General features: G+C 40.1%; 1 protein-coding gene across 2 annotated transcripts in view; it reads left to right on the top strand.

Moving 5' to 3' along the window:
* Positions 1-22,728, top strand: part of LOC126457078 (trithorax group protein osa-like) — a 111,907-nt gene extending 89,179 nt beyond the window's left edge. For both annotated transcript variants that reach the window (XM_050093081.1, XM_050093080.1), the window contains exon 7: positions 18,795-22,728. In XM_050093081.1, coding sequence (XP_049949038.1) covers positions 18,795-20,605 — 1,811 coding nt within the window. In that variant the 3' untranslated portion in view covers positions 20,606-22,728. The remainder of the gene's footprint in view (positions 1-18,794) is intronic.
* Positions 22,729-23,141: the final 413 nt, after the last annotated feature.

Raw genomic sequence — 23,141 nt, 5'->3', positions numbered from 1 at the left:
ACAGATGGTGCTCACATGATCGTGTGTGGCCATATGTCATTGTACTTTACACTTGACTCAAAGAAACTATATTTGTCGAGACAACATTGCAGACCACTCAGACATCAGTTGTAGATTTTGTAGGTGCTACTCCATGTGACCATGATAATTAGCCAGTCATCCAAATAATTAACACTGTTAGGGGTGCCTGGGATGAATTCCTCAAGGTACCTCTGAAATATTGTGGGAGTGCTTATGACACCAAATGTCAGTCTGCTGTAACGATATGGTGAATGGTGTATTACTTAAAAACTGTTATGTCTGATGGTCTACAGGTGATTGAAATTAGGAGTCAGCAAGATGTATCTTGGAAAAATAATGACCTCCAGCCAATTTGCCAACAAATCCTCTCACCTAGAAATTGATATAGATTAGCTTGAGCATTAGTGGTAGACTTACATTCGCCTCATATTTGAAGTGACCAATTTGAATTCTTAACTACGACTGTGGGGGGTATGTCATTGGTATGTTACACTTCACTAGATAATGCTGGGAATATGACTTCCATCCTTTTCAGTCTATCTAGTTCTGTCTTAACTTGATTGCACTTGGTGGAAGACACTGGACGTGCTCTACAATACTTAGTGTTGATTGGTCAAAGGATAGGTACTCTTGGAACCCTGTTGCACAACCTGATGCAGGTTCAAACAGTCCCTTATTTTGTACACACAATGTATCAAGTTCTTTCAGTGGAATCATGGTTGGAACCACATTTATTCTGTATTGAATTTGGAAACCGAAAAGTGCAAAAGTGTCTAAGCTCAGAAATATTGGCTGTCATCCAAGAGTTTACAACCAGCAAGGTTAGTTACCAAGCAGCATTCATATACTTATCTTGGTTCGTGATCTGACCGTGCAACAGTATCAACTGTCCATTACATCTCACCATTCTGCACTGAGGAAACTGTGGGGAGCCAATGCACCAGTGGGTACCCACATTAACCAGAAGTGGCTGCAACTGTGTCAAACTGGTTCTGCCTCTGCTTGTTTAATGTCCAGCTGCACCATGAGTTTGTGTGTCCCATCTTCTGCTGCTTGTGTTGGTATTAGGAGGATAGCGTGCAGTGCGCTGGCAGCCATTGTTGTCATGCATCGGCCAAGGCAGGCACATGCTAGATGCTCCAGTTTGTGGTATACAGAACAGATGACATCACTTAACGGGCAGCTACATTGTTGATGCCTTGGGCCATAGTCTCAGCATGATTTGACTGCATTAACTTCTCTGGGACTCATTGATAACGACGCTTGAGACATGCCAACAATGGGCAGAGTGCTTCTGTTCATGCGCATCTACCAGCAGTGAGGGTGGCGGAGCACTAAGAACTGATCTAACTACTACATCCCATCCCATCTCACCGAACTATTGGCCTATCAGTTTCTTTGTGACTCAGACAATAAGTTTGTCATCAGTTGAAGGTGAACACAGTGGCGACTAGCACTATTAAGAAAGTCAACACTAGAAGTATCGTGAAAAACAGATTGCACTAATTCTGTTGCTACGTGAGCTTTGGCAATTTTTAGCATATCATTCAGGGTTGGATCTGGTGACTTTAAAGCCTTCATGGTAACTTCTGTGTCAGGAGCTAGAAGTATAATATCATCATGGATTAATGATTCCACATATGATGTACCACGCTGTTTACAGGACAAATTACACTTGTATGGTAAGCCTTCAATTCAGCAGCCCCTGCTACATATGTTTGCTTACATTGCTTAACACATTGATTACATTTGACCCAAGTCGTAACTATGCAGGTTTAGTGACCGCAATAGTCAGTCAGCAAACCACAATCATCAGAAAATCACAAACTAGTGGAGTCTGAGAGTAGGTGTAGTTTTCGCACCACTTCATGCTGTTTATTACAGGAAGACAGTAAGGGTGCAATTTGATATTCAGAGTTACTTATATCATGTGCTTTGCAGTGAAAAACAAAACAATGTAAATAGGCCTCCAAACTGTCATTTGCGTTGTCACAACAAGCAAATGAGAACTTGTTGGTTTTGCAATAGTTGTAACAGCAATTTCTGTTGTTGCTGTTGTTCCCACTGGCCTCCCCATTCCTTTTCTTGCTACTGCAACTGCAACTGCTGCTGCCAGAACTTTAGAAACTCACTTGAAAATTGCAAAAATTTCTGAAACAAGTGATAATAAATTGCCAGTTGCAGAAAAAAACTTTGAAGAAAATATGTAATATGTTGTTCAGGATATATGCCTCACAGTGAACAGTTACTTATTGAGAAAGTCCTTGTCACCACATTTATATCCTCCTCAGCTTATAGTCTGTCGGTAAACTGAAGAGCGAGCGAGCGAGTCCCCACTCTGCCAACCCAGCTACGTCACAAGGCGCTTCTACAGGCTGTTTCACAACGTAGTACCGGCCCTGCCGCGGCGCGCGATTTAAATCTGTGGCGATGTCGTACACAGATACGTCTCGGCTGCGTTTTTTTTTTTAGACAAATGCATTAAGACCATAAGGAATACAAAAGACGATAGCTTCTTTCGAAATACAACAATAGAGCAAATAATATTAACATGAGAACGGAAGTCAGGATTCTACCACAAACATAGAACCGATTGCCTGTTCATGTGAATATGGTATATGTTCCTCTACTGCTATTCGTGAAATGAACCGCACATAATTCAATCAATCTGTAGAATTTAAGGCTTGTTCTTACTTTGTGTTTCTACTGAAAGGTAGAAGTTTTCTTTGAGGGACTGTATTGAAACTTAACAATTCTTGCAACATGAAGAGTGTTTAAAAAGTAAGCAGAAATTTATAATTTTGTGTGTTAGTCCGATTTGCACTACTTTTTTGTCACTGTCTTCGTGAACATGTCTCTAAAGTATGTGTACAATGTTATGCATATTGGCTATTTACTCCGGTGTCAGTTGTCAAAAAGATTACATGTGTTTTGGTAGCATCAACGATTATTTGTTTTGTATAAAAATAGAATAGAGAATCTGTATCAAATTTTGTTGTAAGAATGGAATAAAATGTATGAAATTTTTGGAAATGTTGTATATTGCTTTTGGTGAACTTTTTATGAGTAAGCCAAGGGCATACAAGTGGTATAAACATTTCAAAGTGGGTCTTAAAGGGCAGCAGTTTTACAAGTATGGGTGAGATTAAAAGTATGCAGTTAGAAGACCTATAAACTATCCCGAAGAAACAGTTCCTAAAGTGTTTCGGGAATTGGAAAAAGAACTTGCATAAGTGTGTAGTATGTAATGGGGAATATTTTGAAGAGTATAACATTGCTGTAGACTAACAAATAAAGTTCTTACCAAAAAATAAAAGTTAATATGTAAGCGCACCTCGTATGTCAAGCTGTCTGCTTGGAAGTCCAGAATCGGGGTATGTGTTTCGAAGGAAATTTCAGCAGTGTTGACAATAGCTATTGCGCACATGTTTTAAGCAATATGTCATAGAATCGGGTGAATAGTGACCGAGAGAGAGATTTGGTGTTCCATCAGCATCAAAGGTTTTACGTGATTTTGAAACTGTCTATAACGATGGGTTTCCTCACGAAATTATTAATTTCCTTCGTGGCGACTCCAGTAAACCATGCGGCTTATTTCCGCGTTTCTTCTTTATGCGTCCTATTGGGGGAGGCTGACGTTTGCCTAAATTGCAGCCATTTGGTTGGGAGTAGTAATATCAGCCAACAGTTCTTTTTGCGTCGCCTCTTTAACATACGCTGTACTAACATTAGAGACGATTGAACGCTCGTTACTCCGCAAATACCTCCTTTTCTTCGTATTCTGCACATTTTCTTACAACACTAGACGATTATCCATCACTTCCTGATATCGAAGTATATCAGTAAGTATACAAAGTTAACTCACACTGGCAACTAAAATCCCACGAACAGAAACGACGTATATCACTGCACGCCGATCTACACCGCTACAAAGGTAACGGGCAACAGATTTTGGGTGCCCCTGTAGTCCGGTGGCAGCGTTCTTCCGGGAAAGGCCACTTCCCCCACCCAAAACGCTGCTCGCTCTTCAGTTTACATACAGACTATAGGTAGAACGTAGTTTATGATAACTCATACTGGCAGTGATGTGGACACCAAGAATAAACAGGCGGTTTCTGTGGGTGGAGTTCACGAAGCAAACAGCCAGCCAGAAGCAAAGTTCAGAATGTGACATAAGGGTATGTACAGAGAAAAAGCAGGCTACCTGCACAGGCGGAATAGCGCAAAGCAGCTTGACCCAGTGCGGAAAATATCCCCTTGTTATCCAATGAGCTAGCGGGCCCGTGACTGCTGGCTAGCTGGCGGCTAGCCAGAATGAACGAGACATCCTTCACCCGCTTTCGGCATGCGGGTTGGCAACTCTCTGCACTGACAGAATCCAGGTGCACGCCCTACAGTCTTCTTCGAACAATTTTACAGAAACTGATCGTTAAAAAAAAATAAATAAATAAATAAATAATTATTTTCATCTTACTTATGCTTTGTATATCAGCTTCATGGTGAAGTGCCCAAACTTTCGATAATGGTAATACTTAGATGATATTCACATCTAAGTATGATGCTGGGCGGAATTCAAAAAAGTTTGCAATGAAAAATATGGGTGGGTATGATTTTTCATTTGGTGCATATTACACCACGTATTGCTGCAAATGAAGTTTAGCTTAGATACTGAAATTTTTTTTAGACTTGGGAGGAGGTCTCTGTCTGTCTCCAATCTCGACCACATGCACATAGGAATGAAATAGTCATAACATACCTCATATCTCCTAAACTGTTTGAGATATCGACACGAGATTTTGGCAAGTGGTAGCATGTGAAGAGGAGAGTGTTTTGCTATATGATTAACATAGGGAACTTTCTTACCTATGGTGATATAACGGAAGCTAGGGTTTTTATTTTATTTTTTCCAATCCAGTACTGTAATTTTTTAAGAGTATTAGACAACTATTGAAAAGAGAATTTGCTAGTATGAAACTAAATGTGAAATTTCTTACCTTGTTTTACACCAAACCAACACAATGAAGTTTTCCATAAGCTTTTGGCCAGACTAGTCGTGTACTGCATTTTAATAAGACTCTGTTTATTGTCAGATAAGTTTGTGCAATTTGTACCATATTATAACAAAAAAAAGTCATTCTTCATCATTTATGTTGTTTCTTCATATAAGAAATAGTTAACAATTCAGACAAAAATAATTTGCCAGTTCTGTTGCAGTTTTGGCCAAGTCCTGTATCCCATCATATTTTTAATAGCGAATGACTGGAATTGAAACTTATCAAAGGGGATATATTTTCTTAATGAGTAGTATCAAGTGGTTCATAAAGTAATGACTGTCATGTTCTTGTAATAGTGTTATCCACAGAGACACAGGCACCTGATTTGTTATTTCATATAGAACGATACTGCATTTTTGCTGCAAAGTAGAAATGACCCAGTAAAAACTCTTTCGTAGCTCTGAATCCGTGAACACCGTCTTGCAGAACTGTTCATCAAAGTCAGTATCACTGATGAATTAAAAGATATTTGTAGTAAGAAGATTCCCTCCCTCACTCTGTGCGGGGATAGGAATGGAATTATGGTACACTATTTGCTGTACCTTTTCATGTGTCAAATCTATCTGAGGTGTAGAAAGAAAATCCTTTGGTAAGTTTCAGCCCCAGCTGTTCATTATTAAAGAGACACTGTGTTACAGGCTTTCCCTGAAATTGTAACAGAACTGGCAATTTATTTTCACCACTAATTATGCTTTTCAGAAAGAGAGAAAGTTAACAAGTCAAGCCAAATAAATTATTCCTTTTGTTGCAACTTCAGAGTAGCCTTGTAACCCAGTGCCTTTTCAACAGGGAACAGGAGGTATGAAACTTAGTAAATGATTTTTCTTCTGCATCTTAAACCTTCTGAAACAGTGGTTTATTAAGTGAGGAACTGAGGACAAATCAGGTTGATAACTTGCAAGAAGTACATCCTTGATACGAAAATAAATGTGCAATTTCTTTACTTATGTTGTTGTATAAACCCACAGCACATCTCATTTCACTGTTGATGGTCCTTAAAAATTACATTGTTCCCTTACTTCATGAACCGTTTGAAACTACTCCTTAAGGTTAGAATAGACCATAAGTATATACAATCTATCTATAACAGATTAAAAGATAATTATGGTGGAAAAGTTCACCACTTCACTCTGAATGGGGATAGCAACAGATATACTGTACACTGTTTGCTGCGAATTATTTTCATATTTCTCAGATAAAAAATTGAGAGAAAATCGTTTTGTAAGCTTCCATTCCAGTTGTACTTTATTACAATCCACCAGGCACTTAAATGTGATTTGTGGAGGATCCATGTGGATGTAGAAAATATGATGGATTTCAGGATTCCACTAAAATTGCAACAGAATTGGCAATTTATTTGTGTCCAAATTGTTAACTATTTCTCATTGAAGAAACATCATCAATAATGAGGAACAGCTACATTTCTCTTGTTGACAAATTTAATTTTGCTTTTCTTTTTGGTAATAATATGGTAAAAGTTGCACTAACTTACCTTGCAATACCTATTGCAACAAAATCGTGAAACAGGGTGTCTTACGAAAATGTGATAGGCGACTAGTTTGGTCGATAGCTTATGGAAAACCTCATTGTCTTGGTTTGCTGTAAAAGAAATTTCAATTTAGGTTCATACTAGCAAATTCTCTCTTCAATAGTTGTTCAAGACTCTTTAAAAATTACGCTATTCAATTGAAAAAATAAAATAAAAACCATAGTTTCTCCTATATTGCTGTAGATAAGAAAGTTCCCTGTATTAACCATATAGCAAAATACTCTCCTCTTTGCATGCTATCACTTGCCAAAATCTCGTGTCGGTATCTCGAACAGTTGCGAGAGATATGTTATGAATATTTCATTCTCGTGCGAGTACGGTTGGAAGTGATCGTGCTATATAAGTTTCATTTTCTTGACACTGGAGGCAGGTACAGCCCTCCTCTCAAGTCTAAAGAAAGAGTCAGTAGCTTAGCTAAATTTCATTGGTAGCAAGATATGGTGTAATATGCACCATACACACAATCGTAGTGCCCCATACTTTTCTTTGCAAACTTTTTTGAATTCCTCACAGTGTTGTACTTAGAAGCGAATATCATGTTAAGTATTACCGTTATTGAAAGTATGGGTCCTCCACCATGAAGCTGACATATAAAGCTATAAGTAACATGAAATTTTATTTTATTTTATCAATTTGTTTATGTGAAATGTGTGAGAAAGACTACAGAGCTAATGGAGTGCACATAACATTCTACCCATAAGGGCACTGCTACACCTTGACTAGCAGGCAAACCAGCGTTCTTTGTGTGCTTCAGTAGGCGCGTATAACTGTGCTGGCCAGTGCGGCGAGTCAGCACATAGACTACTGGCTTTCTTTTTGTTCTCACACTAAGCATACACAAACAGTCTGGGAACAGTCCAAATCGAAAAATGCAAATACAGGCAAGATCAATTGCTTTACTATCAGTGGCACAAATGAAAGCATCTGAGCATATGGAGAACTGCTGGACAAAGTTTGGGGGCAGATGTATTTACGGACACTGTTGCATCAGTGGACATTGCCACATTGGTGATGGCAACCCCTGTGGGAGCAAACTGCGACCATGAATTCCAGGTATCTCTAACCTTTTATCCATGTCAATACTTGAGCTGGGTGGAGAATCCAAGTCACTGTTGGATACTGAAACACCCAACCAGCACATTGTATTCCAGTCCATCATAGTCTTCTCCCATCCTATCATACCCTATTAGAGGCTGGGTCACCTGTAAAAGAGCAGGCACATCATATACCAGTTGTGTTGCAATTTCTGCAGAGCATTTTATGTGGGCATGATCGATCGCCAATGAACTGTCCAACAGAATGAATGGACCAAGAGCAGAGCTGACCACCCTGTAATAGAACACGCTGTTGATCGCAACATATTCAATTACGCTAACTGCTTCACATCGCATGCCATCTGAATCCTTCCTCTCAACACCAGGTTCTCAGAATTACATAGATGGGAGTTGACCTTTGGGCTCAATCTCTGTTAGCCCTTGCCTCTGCCCCACATTGACCTACATCTCCTCCACTGTCCCAGGACCTTAACTTAACTCATCCTGCGTACGCACTCTCTTCTCGTTACTTTCTCCTTCCCCTGTTCAGTCTCCCGCTTCTAACCCACTCCTCCATGCCATTGTGCACTGTGTACAACTGCACTTGTCAGTGGCCAGAATTAACTCACCATAGCCCCATTGCCACATTCCTATCCCTTGCACCTGCTGATTCTCCCTCTCAGCAATCTGCCACCTTTCCAGAAACCTCCCTCCCACTCCCTGTCTCCTACTTTTCCCCCAGTCTCACTACCTGATACAACACCGCACCTAGCCAAGCTGAAGTGCTGGCACAGTATAGTTAGCTAGGGTAGTGTGGTGATACAGGTAGGTATATGTGCGTGGAGGGGGGAATGTGCTGTAGTAGAGGATTTAGCTTAAAGCTAGCAAAGTTTCCTGTCATATTTATGTGCGTTTTAATGTTTCGGTGCCTCTACTTACTACTTGGTGAGTTGTTACCGTACTCCTTAAATTATTCACATTTCACCAGGACTTTCAATTATGATATATATAACTGAAGTTTAATGTTTTATTCTATGTTTTAAGTTGAGTAAGTAACTATTTGTATTAAAGTACAAACTACAATATAACTCGTAACTTTATGTAAATGGATTAAATAAGTTGGCAGGCATATTGTGTGTTATATATTTAAAACATAGTAGTACTCACGAACTACAACTCAACATTTGTTGAGCATGAGGGTTGTGGCAGAGGGCACAGGGCATGCTGCAGGGGGGACAGAAACTCCGCATCCATGTCCTGTAAGTACACAGTGCAGCCAACACAAACTTGTGGTTTGAGCTTCCAAGAAATCAGCAATGTGCATGACATAGGTGATAATCAGTTAAGTACTACTGAATAATGCAGTTAAGTAGTGCCACAAGACACAGACAGTGGCATCACAGCTCAGCAACAAAACATACAATGCAGTCAACACTAATGTGCATTTCGTGTAGCTGTTCCAACATCGTGTGATCGGCCTCTTCTTAGTGCGGCTGTTGGGTGCTTTAACATGGGGCCTGGGGAGGGGTCTGATGGCAGAGGTCATGGGTCACATTTCAGTGGTGTAGTTGATGAGCCTATCAGTAGATCGGGTTTCACTAGGCATGGCCTGCACCTCAATGGGTATGGGAAGGGGAGGCTGGGAAAGCTTATAGGTGACAGTGTAGTGGGTGGTGGTGGGATCATTCATGGAAAAATTTCTGTAGAAGTTGGTGTTAGAGCTGCACCTTTTTTAGATTGAAGTCAGCTGATAGGTATATCTGCTTAGAGAAAGTCCCTCTAACTAAGGGCTCGCCTTCAGAGGATGTCATGTTTCCAAATAGAAAAGGAATTAGCATATTTCATCAAAATATAAGACGTATTAGAGATAAAGTTAGTGAACTGCTTATAGATATTGACTTGAAATTATTGGTATATCGGAGCACCACTTAAATAATTTGGCAATTCAAAGGATTCCTTTACCGGGATACAGATTATTTGGCTTTTTCCAAGGAGTTACTTGCGGGGTGGGGGTGTGGCCATGTACATAAAAAACAGTATTACATTTCAGTCCATGGCACTGCTTGAACAGATATTTGAATGTTGTGCAGGGGCAGTTGAATTTAGTGAAACTAATCTTCTAATTGTTGTTATTTACAGATCTCCTAACTCTAATTTCAGAGCATTTCTGCTCAAGCTAGAAAGGGTTCTTGATTCACTTTATAGGAAATACAAGAAATTAGTTATATGTGGTGACTTCAATATTAATTTTGTATATGATGCAGCAAGAAAAAGGATGTTGGTGGATCTCCTAAATTCATATGATCTGATGCAGACTGTGTTTTTACCAGCTAGGGTGCAGGGGAACAGTAGCACAGCCATAGACAATATTTTTATTCATTCTTCATTACTATATGAGCATTCTATTAGTAAAAGGGTGAGTGGCCTTTCAGACCATGATGCACAAATTTTAACACTAAAAGGCTTTTGTACTCAAGCAAATGTCACATGTAATTACAAATGTATTTAGGAAAGTTAATCCAACAGCAATAGTGAATTTTTTAAACCTCGTCAAGGAACAAGAGTGGCAGGATGTTTGTAGTGCTGATAACATACATAACAAATACAATGCTTTCCTTAACACCTTTCTCATACTCTTTGAGAATTGCTTTACATTAGAACATTCTAAACGGGGTACTAGCAGTAGAAGGCAGCATAGTTGGCTGACTAGTAGGATAAGGATATTGTGTAGAACAAAGCAGGAATTATATCAAAATGTTAGAAGTAGTCACAATCAAGCTACAGTACCCCATTACAAACAGTACTGTAAGGTGCTTAAAAATATTATTAGGACGGAAAAGAGTATGTGGTAAGCAAATTAAATAGCTAATTCACAGGATAAAATTCAAACCATATGGTCAGCTGTGAATGAAGTGTCTGGTCAGGAGCACAAGGCCGGCTATATAAAGCCAGTTCCTAGTAAAAATATATCTATTACTGATAAATCAGTTATATTGTCATTTAGAAGAAGATGTAATTGGATGAATCACAAACACTAACTTCACTTAACGAAGGTTTATTCAACACTTGCACATACAAGAGTGCGGGGCGAACTGCCTCCGGCCAGAACACATACGGTATATATACAGTTACAGAACATTCCAGTGCAATGATTCTTGATATTTGTGAATACTTCTAGAATGTTCTTGAACCGAATATAGAAATTAAAATTTTACAGTTGAGGTGAGTTTTGAACTCACAACCCTCCATGCAACAGTCCAGTATCATAACCGCTACACCACAGTGCTATTCAGTTTCTTCTGCAACATTGCTCCCTCGTTAAAGAGAACAGCATCTCGGTGTTACATCGTCGTAGTCCAGGAACGAGTCATCGGTCCTGCATAATCCGACTCCCGATGACTGATGTTGACCGTATCTCTGATCCTTCATTGTCTTGTGTCAGGGTTGAAATCTTCAACTTCATAACTAACATCAGACAACTGTCTTACAATCTTATAAGGTCCAAAGTTGCACCTGAAGAGCTTCTCAGAGAGACCAACCTTTCGAACAGGAGTGAAGATCCAAACAAGGTCACCAGGCTGGTAGACAACAGGACGGTGGCTCGCGTCATACCTTCGGCGATGGTTTTCTTGAACCTGCAGCATGCGCAGTCAAACTAACTGCTGAGCTACCTCAGCTCTGGTTAACACCTGGCTGATGTAGTCGTCGTCCACGTCATCAGGATGTAACGGAAACACAGTGCCCATCGTCGTAGTTGCTTCACGCCCATGCACCAGGAAAAATGGCGTAAATCCTGTGGTGTCTTGTTTGGCTGTGTTGTAGGCAAACGTCACAAAAGGTAGCACATCATCCCAGTTGCTCTGCTCAACATTGATGAACATTGATAGCATGTCAGCCAAGGTCTTATTAAGGCGTTCAGGAAGCTCGTTAGTTTGCGGATGGTAGGCAGTCGTCATGTGATGAGTAACGTTGCACCAACGGTTTATCTCTGTCACAAGATTCGATTGAAAAACTTTCCCTAAATCTGTAATGAACAACCTTGGGGCACTGTGTTTTAATACAACGTCTTCCACAATGAATTTGGGTACCTCGAATACTTCGGCTGTTTTCATGCCTTTTGTAATGGCATAGCATGTCAGATAATCAGTGCAAACAATAATCCATCGATTGCCACCAGCAGACGTTGGAAATCATCCAAGGAGGTCAATACCAACATGCTGGAAAGGCGTTTCGGATGGTGAAATAGGTATGAGTCGGCCAGGTGGTTTCTGAGGAACTGCCTTTCTCCACTGGCACTCTCAACAGTGCGACACATAGTGACGGATACTACTATATAAACCAGGCCAGAAAAATCTCTTATGGATCCTATCATACGTCTTAATAAATCCTAAATGTCCGGCCACAGGTATGTCATGGAATTTCTGAAGAACATCTAAGCGCATGTGTTTAGGAATCACTGGTAGCCACTTCTTTCCAAACAGATCAGAGTTTTTCTTGCAAAGTAATCCATTAACTACTCTGAATTGTCCTTTCACATCCTCTGATCGATTTAAGACAAGAATAATTTGAGACATCTTGGCGTCCTCCTCCTACTCAGCAGAGAGATCCTGGAGTGCGAGACAGTCACTATCTTCATCAAAGTCTTGATGGTCTTACCCAGGGTGTTTTCTTCCACTTTTTTATACTATGGTGATGTCATACTCTTGAAGATGTAATGCCCACCTGGCGAGTCGTCCTGTTGGATCCTTAAGACCTGTCAACCAACAGAGTGAGTGATGGTCTGTAACAACTGTGAATGGTCTTCTGTAGAGACACTGTCAAAATTTGCACATGGCCCAGATCATAGCAAGACAGTCTCTTTCTGTAGTTGAGTAGTTTCTCTTGGCTTTTCTTAGTGTCCTAGAAGCATAGCACTCCGTCATCAGGCCACAAGTGGCCCATCGGGACCATCCGACTGCCGTGTCATCCTCAGCTGAGGATATGCGGATAGGAGGGGCGTGAGGTCAGCACACCACTTTCCCGGTCGTTACGATAGTTTTCTTTGACCGGAGACGCTACTATTCGGTCGAGTAGCTCCTCAATTGGCATCACAAGGCTGAGTGCACCCCGAAAAATGGCAACAGCACATGGCGGCCCGGATGGTCACCCATCCAAGTGCCTGCCGACAGCGCTTAACTTCGGTGATCTTGCCGGTGTGTCCACTGCGGCAAGGCCGTTGCCACCCTAGAAGCATAGGCTACAACCTTTTCTTTTTCATCTGAAATTTGCACCAGGACAGTACCGATTTCATACCCACTTTCATCTGTGTGTAGTTCTGTAGGTGCTGTCTCATCATACAGACCAAGTACAGGGCAGTCGTCAGAGCTTTTCGCATCACATCGAAAGAATCTTCTTGAGCAGATAAATTTAGCATCAGCTTTTAACAACTCTTCGAGTGGCCTGGCTTTGATACAATCTTCTTTGATAAAACAACTGTAATAAGAACATAACCCAAGGAAGCTTCTCACATCTCTAATATTTTTAAGAATAGGAAATTCCGTTATAGATCTCACCTTTTCTGGGTCCGGCTGCACACCTTCATTTGACACAAGGTGCCATGTATTTTGATTTCTTTTGCTCCAAAGAGACACTTTCTTGAATTAAGTTTCAGTCCCCCTTGTTGGAGACACTTAAGAACAGCCCTCACTTTTTATGTATTCATCAAATGTCTCTGAGAACACTATAGTGACATCTAAATAACAAAGACACATCGTCCACATCAGGTGACTTAGAAGATTATCCACCATCCATTCAAAAGTTGCTGGTGCATTACACAAACTAAACGGCATTACCTTAAACTCATACAGGCCCTCAGGGGTGATGAATGCAGTTTTCTCATGATCAGCTTCATCTACTTTGATTTGCCAGTATCCCAAGTACATGTCCATGGTTGAGAAAAACTTAGCCCCCTTCAGACAATCTGGTGTATCGTCAGTTTGTGGAAGAGGGTAAACGTCCTTTTTAATTATCTTATTAAGCTTCCTGTAGTCAACACGAAAGCACCAACTGCCATTCTTTTTCCTGAGGAGAACAACGGGTGACGACCATGGGCTCTGTGAAGGCTGAATGATGTCATTCTTCATCATTTTCTCTACGTCGTCACGAATTATTTGACGTTCCGTTGGTGATACACGATAGGCTCTCTGGCTTATTAGTTGATGGTATCCAGTGCTAATCCGGTGCTTCACCATCGATTTATCTCATTTGCTCTTCACCTGTGGATCGAAGCATTCAGAGAACTCTTGAAGAATGGCAAGTAGCTTCTTCAGTTGTTCCTTAGTGAGATCTGGTGATAGTTGAGCTAGAAGATCTTGTCTCCTAGTGGTAGTGCCAATTTCGCCCACAGACATGGGTGGCTTCTATGACACTCAGCTGTTCTGCAATTAACGGCTCAGCATTTGCTTCACACATACGTCTTGGAAGGATGTGCGGTTCTCGGCGACAGTTAACTATTCACAGTTCACAATTAAATGAGACGACAGAAGCTGGGATGACCAAGTTATTCTTCAGTGATATGCTTCTCTTACATTCCACTACAAGATCCATGGGTTGATGCATGGCATGACACATGACAGTTTCCTTTCTAGCGCTGACTGCAAGAATGATCACTTCACCCAGCACACAGTCTCCACACACTCGGATGTGCATCTTCCTGTCCATAGTATCTCATCTCGTCTAGCATAATCTTCGAGCGACCACAATCTATAATTGCCTGAGAAGCTTTCACGAAGTCCCATCCGAGGATGATGTCATGACTACACTTGTGTAAGACAATGAATTCTAAGAGCTGTGTATGGCCACTTATACCCACACGAATGATACATCTTCCTATAGGTTTTACATATTTCCTATTAACCATCTTCAGCAGAGATGTTTTGTTGTCGACAAATACGGTTTTCTGCAACTGGCAATGGTACTTCTCCGAAATGACTGACTATGATGCTCCAGAGTCCACAAGAGCTTGGGCTGGTCGGCCATCCATGAAGATTTCGACATAGTTTCCTATCATTTTTGTAGTGATCGACGGCGGAGGATTTTTCTCTTCGGCGGCCTCACCTCCAAGGAAGGACGCACCCTTTAGTTTTCCAGGTTGCGGTGGCTAGGTGATTGGCTGGAGCTTCTAAACAGTGATGGAGACCTTTATCAGTGTGTTGGGGAGCGTCCTCTCCAGTGGCTAGCTTGCGGCGATGGTGACATACGTCGTCCTGCACCCACATCTTGTTCATCTTCATTGTCTTGGAGTTGGCGTTGACTAAGATCGGTCTGCTGTCTTCTGGCACAGGTGTCATCAAATATCCCCTGCCTTTCTCGACAATAGTGCACCACATGTCCTGGTCATCTACAGCGGTAACATACTGATTGGATATCCTGGGTCCTCCAGACGTCAGTCTTCCTTGGTACCCAAACAGATTCCTCATTGTAAGAATGTAACTCCGCCTGGGTCTCGACTTTTTCACGGTTTTAAGGGGAAATGAAGGACGAGAGATTGGGTTCAGTGTCTGTTCCACTTTCTCCCTTACGATCTCTTGAAGCGTCTCGGTTTTTTGCTCGCCGTGCAATCCAAGTGCCTTCTGAACTTCCTCTCTCACTACCTGATGAAGAACACGTGTGAAATCAGTATCTTCCTCCATCGCAGACATCGATACGACATTTGAAAGCCGTTCAAACTTCTTGTGTGTAATTCTTTTTTGATGCATTGTCTCGATATACTGGCACCATTTTATGAAGTCGTCTGCTGTCGAAACCTCCTTCAGGAGTCGAGCTTGATACATGTGCTCAGCAACACCCTTCATGAGATGTGCAACCTTATCTTTCTCTTTCATTCTAGGCTCCACTATTTTACACAACTCAAAGACATCTTGAATGTAGGATGCTTTTGTTTCTCCTGGACGCTGTGCCCTGCACTGTAATTTTATCTTCAGCCTTGCACTTCTGTCGTTATGTGTCGCCAAAATACTTGAGCAGTTCCGCCTGGAATATTTCCCAACTTGTGAACTTCTCCTCATTGTTCTCATACCATTGCTTGGCAGTGCCCTCCAAGTAGAAAAATACATTAGCCAAATACACGGTGTAATCCCATATGTTAAATCTGGCTATATGCTCATATACCTTTAGCTACTTGTTTGGATCTTGGTCATCACCACCAGAGAACCTGGAAGGATGTCTCATGTCGTGGCACACAATTGCTGTAATAGTAACATCCTCCTCTTCTTCTGTCTCCGATAGAGTGCAGTCTGTGGAATATGGCTCGAACTTGGGTTTCTCGCCACGTGAACTGTCGTGGCCTGATGGGAGCCACTGTGTCGTCGATAATGTGCGCTATCACAAGTTCCAATACCCAGTATCTCCACCAGAATAATGTCACGTAGAAGAAAGTGTAATTAGATGAATGACGAACACTAACTTCTCTTAATGAAGGTTTATTGAGCATTTGCACATACAAGAGCGCGGAGCGAACTGCCTCCAGCCAGAACACATACGGTATATATACAGTTGCAGAACATTCCAGTACAATGTTTTTTGTTATTTGTGAATACTTCTAGAATGTCCTTGAGCCAAATATAGAAATTAAAATTTTACAGTTCGTGCAACATTTTACAATTCCATGCAACAGTCTAGTATCATAACCACTACACCACAGTGACAGTGCTACTCAGCTTCTTCTGCGACAATACGTACAGTATTTAAAATAATTTTCTGAGCATTGTTGTTGAATAAAATAAAAATTTAGTTTCTACAGGGGTGTCTTAAATACTCTGTCATACAGACAAGTGGGAAATTGAGACAATCATTAAGTCACTGAAGCCTAAGGACTCTCATGGATATGATGGAGTGCCTATCAGAATGTTAAGGTGCTGTGTTATACGTGTTAGCCCTTTATTTAGCCAGATTTGTAATTTTTCCTTTAGGAATGGTCAGTTTCCTGAATGATTAAAGTACTCAGTAGTAAAGCCACTTTATGAAAAGGAAGAAAGGAATTATGTAGACAATTTTAGACCTATTTATATGCCATCAGTGTCTGCTCAAGTTATTGAAAAGGCTGTGTAAGTAAGGATAATTGTTCATTTTATATCACATGATTTGCTATCAAATGTACAGTTCGGCTTTAGAAGTCGTTTAAAAACTGAAAATGCTATATACTCTTCTCTATCTGAAGTAGTGGATGGGCTAAACAAAAAGTTTCGAATGCTAGGCAATTTTTTATTTTTTTTATTTTTATATATATATATATATATATATATATATATATATATATATATATATATATATTTTTTTTTTTTTTTTTTTTTTTTTTTTTTTTTTTTTTTTTAACTAGGTCGTTTGATTGTGTTCATCACAAAATATTGCTCCAGAAGTTGGACTCTTATGGAATACAGGGAGTAGCACACAATTGGTTCACCTCTTACTTTAGCACCAGACAGGAAAAGGCTATTCAGTGTTGAGAATGGCTGTGATGTGGGATTTGAGTGGGGTACAGTCGAATAGAGGGTATCCCAGGTATCAGTGTTGGTGCCGCTCATCTTCCTTATTTATGTAAATGATATGTCCTCTACTATTACAGGTAACTCTAAAATATTTCTGTTTGCTTATGACACTGGCTTGGTAGTAAAGAATGTAGTGTGCAACATTTGCTCGGTTTCAAATAGTGCAGTTCATGACTTAAGGTCATGGCTTGTAGAAAATAAACTAACACTAAATCACAGTAAGACTCAGTTTCTACAGTTTATAAAACACAATCCAACAAAACCCGACATTTTAATTTCACAGAATGGAATATAATTAGTGAAACTGAGCAGTTCAAATTTCTTGGTGTTCAGATAGATAGTAAACTGTCATGGAAAGCCCACATTCAGTATCTTGTTCAAAGACTTAATACTGCCATTTTTACTATTCAAACAGTATCTGAAGTGAGTTATTGTTTGACACGAAAATTAGTCTACTTTGCTTATTTTCATTCCCTTATGTCGTATGGTATTATATTTTGGGGTAACTCTTCCCATTCTAAAAGGATATTTTTGACTCAGAAACGGGCGGTTCAGGCAATAAGTGGTGTAAGTTCATGAACCTCTTGTCTACCCCTGTTCACGAGCCTGGGTATTTTGACATTGGCCTCTCAATATATACATTCTTTACTGTCAATTCTTGTTAACAAGATTAGCTTATTCCCAAGAATAAACGGCATTCAGTCAGTTAATACTCGGCAGAAATCAAACCTGCATTTAGATCGGACTTCCTTAACTCTCGTGGTGTGCAGTATACTGCTGCATCTATTTTCAATAAGCTACCACTAGAATTAAAAAATCTTAGCAGTAATCCATGCACTTTCAATTCAAAACTGAACAGTGTCCTCATGAGTCACTCCTTCTATTCTGTTGAGAAGTTCCTTGAAAAATACTTTCTTGTTGTATTGTTGATTGCGTTTACTTAAACTTATGGCTTGTTTTTTGGGTTCATAAATATTTTATTTTTTCTTTCTTTTATGTTGTAATTTCATGTACTGACACGTTCCATGGCCTTGGAGATTTGCTCCTCAATTTGGCCCTATGGATCTTGACGTGTAAATAAATAAATAAGAAACCAGCTAGTGGTATGCTGTACTGTTGGCAATGTACAACTTACAGCGTAAAGTCTTCCAACTGTTACCAGTCAGAACTAGGGAGTCAACAGGGCATATTACAGTTCCCACATGTAGGTATTTCTTCTTAAAAAATTGTCTGTAGTAGTAGCGTTGTGGTCTTAAAGAGAGATAAATAGTTCTGTTGTTGGTCTTTATGTTATCTCTAGTGTTTTACTCCAAAGTTATGTACATTGTATAATGGTAAAACATTGCTGTCCTCCACCAGAAGGAATCTATTCTTTGATTATTTAATCGAAACTGTGAAATATACATTGTTATTGCCACATAAAAATTTACTCAAAAACATGATTTCTTTGTACTAGTTGGCAAACTTCTTACTGCTATGTAGTAAATTAAATGCTATGTTACACTGTCATATGAAAATCAGATTAGTCACAAATAATTAAATGTTTTTCTCAGCAATAACAAAAGTTCAAGTGATAACAAAATATGCAGCACAGATTTTTTTTGTTTTACAGGCAGTGGGCCCACTGGACCAAATTTACCTTCACCATATGGACCACCACCTCCAGGATCTGGACAGGCATTATCACAGTCAACACCTAGTGGCTATCAAGTGTCAAGTGGTACGCCATCTCATCAGGCTAACAGTGGCTACAGTCATGGGCCAATTCCTACAAGTCAGCCCCAACCAGCTTATGGGTCTGCTAGCTCTCAGACAAGTTACGGACCAGTGGCACAATCTTCAACTCAGACAGGACAGGTTGGACCCCCATTTAACAGCACTGGCCCCAGTCCAGGATCTGGACCTACAAGCAGCAACTTCCAACCACATCAGGGACATCCATCACATCCGTCACATCCATCTCATGGACCATCATCACAGCAGCCACCATCACAGCAGTCATCATCGCAGCAGCAGCCACCACAGCAACAGTCCCAACAAACACAAGCTCCAGGAAATTATGGAGGTCCAGGGAATGGTCCATCAGGAAATTTTGCACCTCCATCTACTCAAGCCCAAGTCCCTTCTCAGACATCAACTAGTACATACGTGGGCCGCTCAAGTCCAGGTCCTGGAGTAGGAGGCTATGGCCCTTCTGCTGCAACCTCACCACCCTTTACTGGATCTCCTCAGACAGCTTACTCACAAACTGGAACTACTACCAGTTCTGCACCATCAGCTTCTACTCAAACTTATCCTCAAGGGCCTTCAGCTGGTCCACAACAACAAAACTATCCTGCCACCACGCAGTCCAGTAGCAACTACTCTCCTTCCGCACAGTCTGTTGCTAGTGGATATACTCCAACAACTCAAGTTAGCACTTTTCCACCTTCTACCCAATCTGCTACTTACCCTTCAACATCACAGTCTGGTGGATATCAGGCTTCATCACAGTCAGGTGGAGCGATATATTCTATTTCATCACAGTCAAATGCTTATCCTCCATCATCACAAGGAGGAGTCTACTCCACTTCGAGCCAGGCTGGTGGTTACCCGCAGTCATCACAGGGAAGCAATTATCCACCGTCTACACAGGGTGGAAGCTTCCCTCCAACGAGCCAAACTACTTATTCTTCACCATCACAGGGTAGCAGCTTTCCACCCAGCACACAGGCTAGCAATTATCCTCCAAGTACTCAGAGTAGTGGGTACCCTGTCACAACTCAATCCAGTGGGTATCCTACGACGACACAGGCAAGTGGATACCCTCCAACAACTCAATCCAGTGGGTACCCTCCAACAACACAAACAAGTGGATTTCCACCTACAACACAGTCCAGTGGCTATCCGCCAACAACACAGTCTGGAGGGTACCCTCCAACCACTCAGTCAAGTGGATATCCTCCAACTACACAATCAAGTGGGTACCCTCCAACTACACAGGCAGGCTATCCACCTGTGACTCAGAGTGGGTACATGCCTCCACAGCACCCACCGAGCACTGCTCCTGGACAGGCAGGCTTTCAGCCCCCTGGAGGTCCAGGTGGACCACAGGGTCCACCTCCTGGTTCAGTACAGAATCCTCCTAGTGGTTATGGCCTCCCACCTCTCCAGTCACATCCAGCCACAACTCAGACCTATGTTCCGCCACCTCCCCAGGCTGGTCAGCCACAAGGTTATCCTCCTCAACATGGCTACCCATCTCATGGACAACCTGGGTATGGACCACAGTCATATCCTCCTCCGCCAACACAAGGGTATTCCCAGTATCGTCCGCCTTCAGGCCAAATGCCACCTCCTGGGCCACATGGCCCCCCTCCTCAAAGTCAGTATGGTGGATATGACCAGAGCAGGTTTCCAAGTTACCAGCCACCACCACAGTAATTGTAACACCCTTGAAAGATTTGAGTCACTTCCACATATCGAGTATTGGTGTGAAGAAGAGAAATGAGGTTTCCTCCTTTTCATAGCTTCAGTTATTTAAACACCTCAAAGTGTGTAATTAATTATGTAATAACATTGACTTGACTTTCAGAAAACTTCCATGAAGTCTATAATTACATGATATACTCACTTTAATTTGATATAGACCAGTTAAGCTATGCAGGCAGTGTTTTCATGTCCCCATTGCTTTACTGGAACTGATTGTTTTATTTCTTATTGCTTGCATGCAAGTGTAAACTATTTTTTGTTACTGTTTTGTTCAGTGATAATCGCTGAAATGTATTCTTTACTTTTTATACTGTGATTTATTTTTTTGTGCAGTGTATCTATTCTGTTTAAACAGAAAGTAAATTTTACTGAAGTCAGTAACAGTATGTGGATAGCTATTTTTTTATAAAGGTCTATATAACTAGTACCTGATGAGAAGATTTACTTGTGTGCAGAAGTATAGTAAACTATACTTGCTCTTTTCATATTTCATTTGTTCATATCAGAGCTTTGTAAGATAGGAAAAGAGATTAGAGAGAACAGTGATTTCATTTCCACCTCCTCATTAAAAAGTTACCAGGGGGTCAGATTGCTATTTTGAGGGGTACCACTGCTTAATTTGGTCTTTATAGTGATGGAAAAGTGATGTGCATGAAACAAAGAATGATGGTTAATTGCAGTTAATCCAAACTGCTGTATACATCATCTACATGGTTACAAAACTTTCCTTGGTCATGTTGGCCAAGTACATAAGAAATATGATGATGACATTTGAATAAATGATAACTACAGGTTTTGTGAAAAGAATCCTTGAGAAAATTGAATTTGATTGAAATTAAAAGTAAATATTTGGATGTGAGATAAACAGAACTGTAGTTGCAGTGAAGGCACAGAGTAAAAAAGCATGTAGAAAATATAAAAGATGAGGAAATAATGTATTATTTGAGTCCTGTAGGATGAGAAATGATCACAGAGAAGGTGTCTATGAAAGAATACCTTGCTTTTGTAACTTTATTTATCTTGACGGGTTTTTCTACTTTCTGTCTCTGTTGTCACGCCCATTGCTCACACTCTGCATTAACTGTTGTATTTTCATTATATTCTAACAAGAGGTCACATTATGTGTTCATTTTTTTCATTGGCTTAAGTTACAGTTTTGGTGAAACTGTAGTTTGGTACTTCTCTGTGTATGCGTTATCAACAAGATCACTGCCCATTTGTAGTCAGATATTCTGTTCTTTTTTTGGAATAATTTGTTGATCCTTAGTATTTCTCTTTCAGAGAAATGATTTTTGGTTTGTTTTGTGGATAAATTGCTTCTATATGGCATTTCATGCAGTTTGACTTTGTGAGCTTTGTTGACATGTTTGCCAGATAAGGCCTATTCTTCCTGACTTTGCAGTTTTAAGAAAGTAATTATGCTGCAGTATTTAAATAGAGCTATGTTTCTGTGTTGTGACTTCAGTGTTAATTAGGTGTTATAAACTGTAAGATTCTCATGCCTTCTAAGTATGTAAGCTACTTGACAAGATTATCGGTCCATTATACAGTATGTCCAATACAGTATGTGAATTACATATAGACCTAAAAATGATCTGCAACTACTCCATGTGTATACTTACTGACACCTGGAGGTAATACGTATTTATATGTAAAATATGTTTATTTACATGCATACTTTTTACTCATTTTCCTCTAAGATATGTAAAAGGAAATTATTATGAGAATAGCTGTCTGTAACGTTTTTGTGATACATTGCTAATGTAGTAACTAGGTGTTGCTGTATGATGTTGTGATATTAAATGTGTCATTTTTAAATGTAACTAGTGCAAAATATTCTGGTTGTATTAGTTTGCTTCTTTACATTTGAATTAGTGTGTTCTGTTATTGTAGGAGATCTGTGTCTTAAATATATGTAATCCAGTGTTCCTTTGTTTTTTTGTGTAATTGCATGCGTGTGTATGTGCTCATCTAGTTGTCCATATGTATAGTGTTAATGATGTAGCAGGCAATTCAGTGAATAAATAAAGATATCACTCAAATGAAACGGGAGAAAAATATCTTCCAGAAGGAAATTGTGTTTCTCTTACTTTTTGTTTTAATTTATTATTATGTAAATTGCATTGGAAGAGGAAGAAAAGCAGTGACAGAGCAGCTTCTAAAGCTTTAACATAGTTTTGTTGTTTCAGTACGTATTATGGACAACTAGGAAATGTGCATTGGTAGCCTTATAATACCATTGGTCACAATAAAATTATAAAAACACTGCATTTAAGCATTTGAGAATTTAGAATGTAACCAGACATTCAGTATTTTCAAATTGACATTCATTTGCAATCTATCTTATCTTTTATTCACTATTGATATCAAAAATTAATTTTTTCATTTTTGAAAGTATTATTAGGAAGTTTTCAAAGTTTAAGTAATGAGAACTATCCAGAAGAAAAATGACTATTTCTGCAAACAAAATAGTTATTCAGGAATGATG

This window comes from Schistocerca serialis, chromosome 2 (genome assembly GCF_023864345.2).
Source record: "Schistocerca serialis cubense isolate TAMUIC-IGC-003099 chromosome 2, iqSchSeri2.2, whole genome shotgun sequence".
NCBI classification, from domain to species: Eukaryota; Metazoa; Arthropoda; class Insecta; order Orthoptera; family Acrididae; genus Schistocerca; species Schistocerca serialis.
Note: the sequence above shows the minus strand (reverse complement) of the source record. Positions and strands in the feature narration are given on the sequence as shown.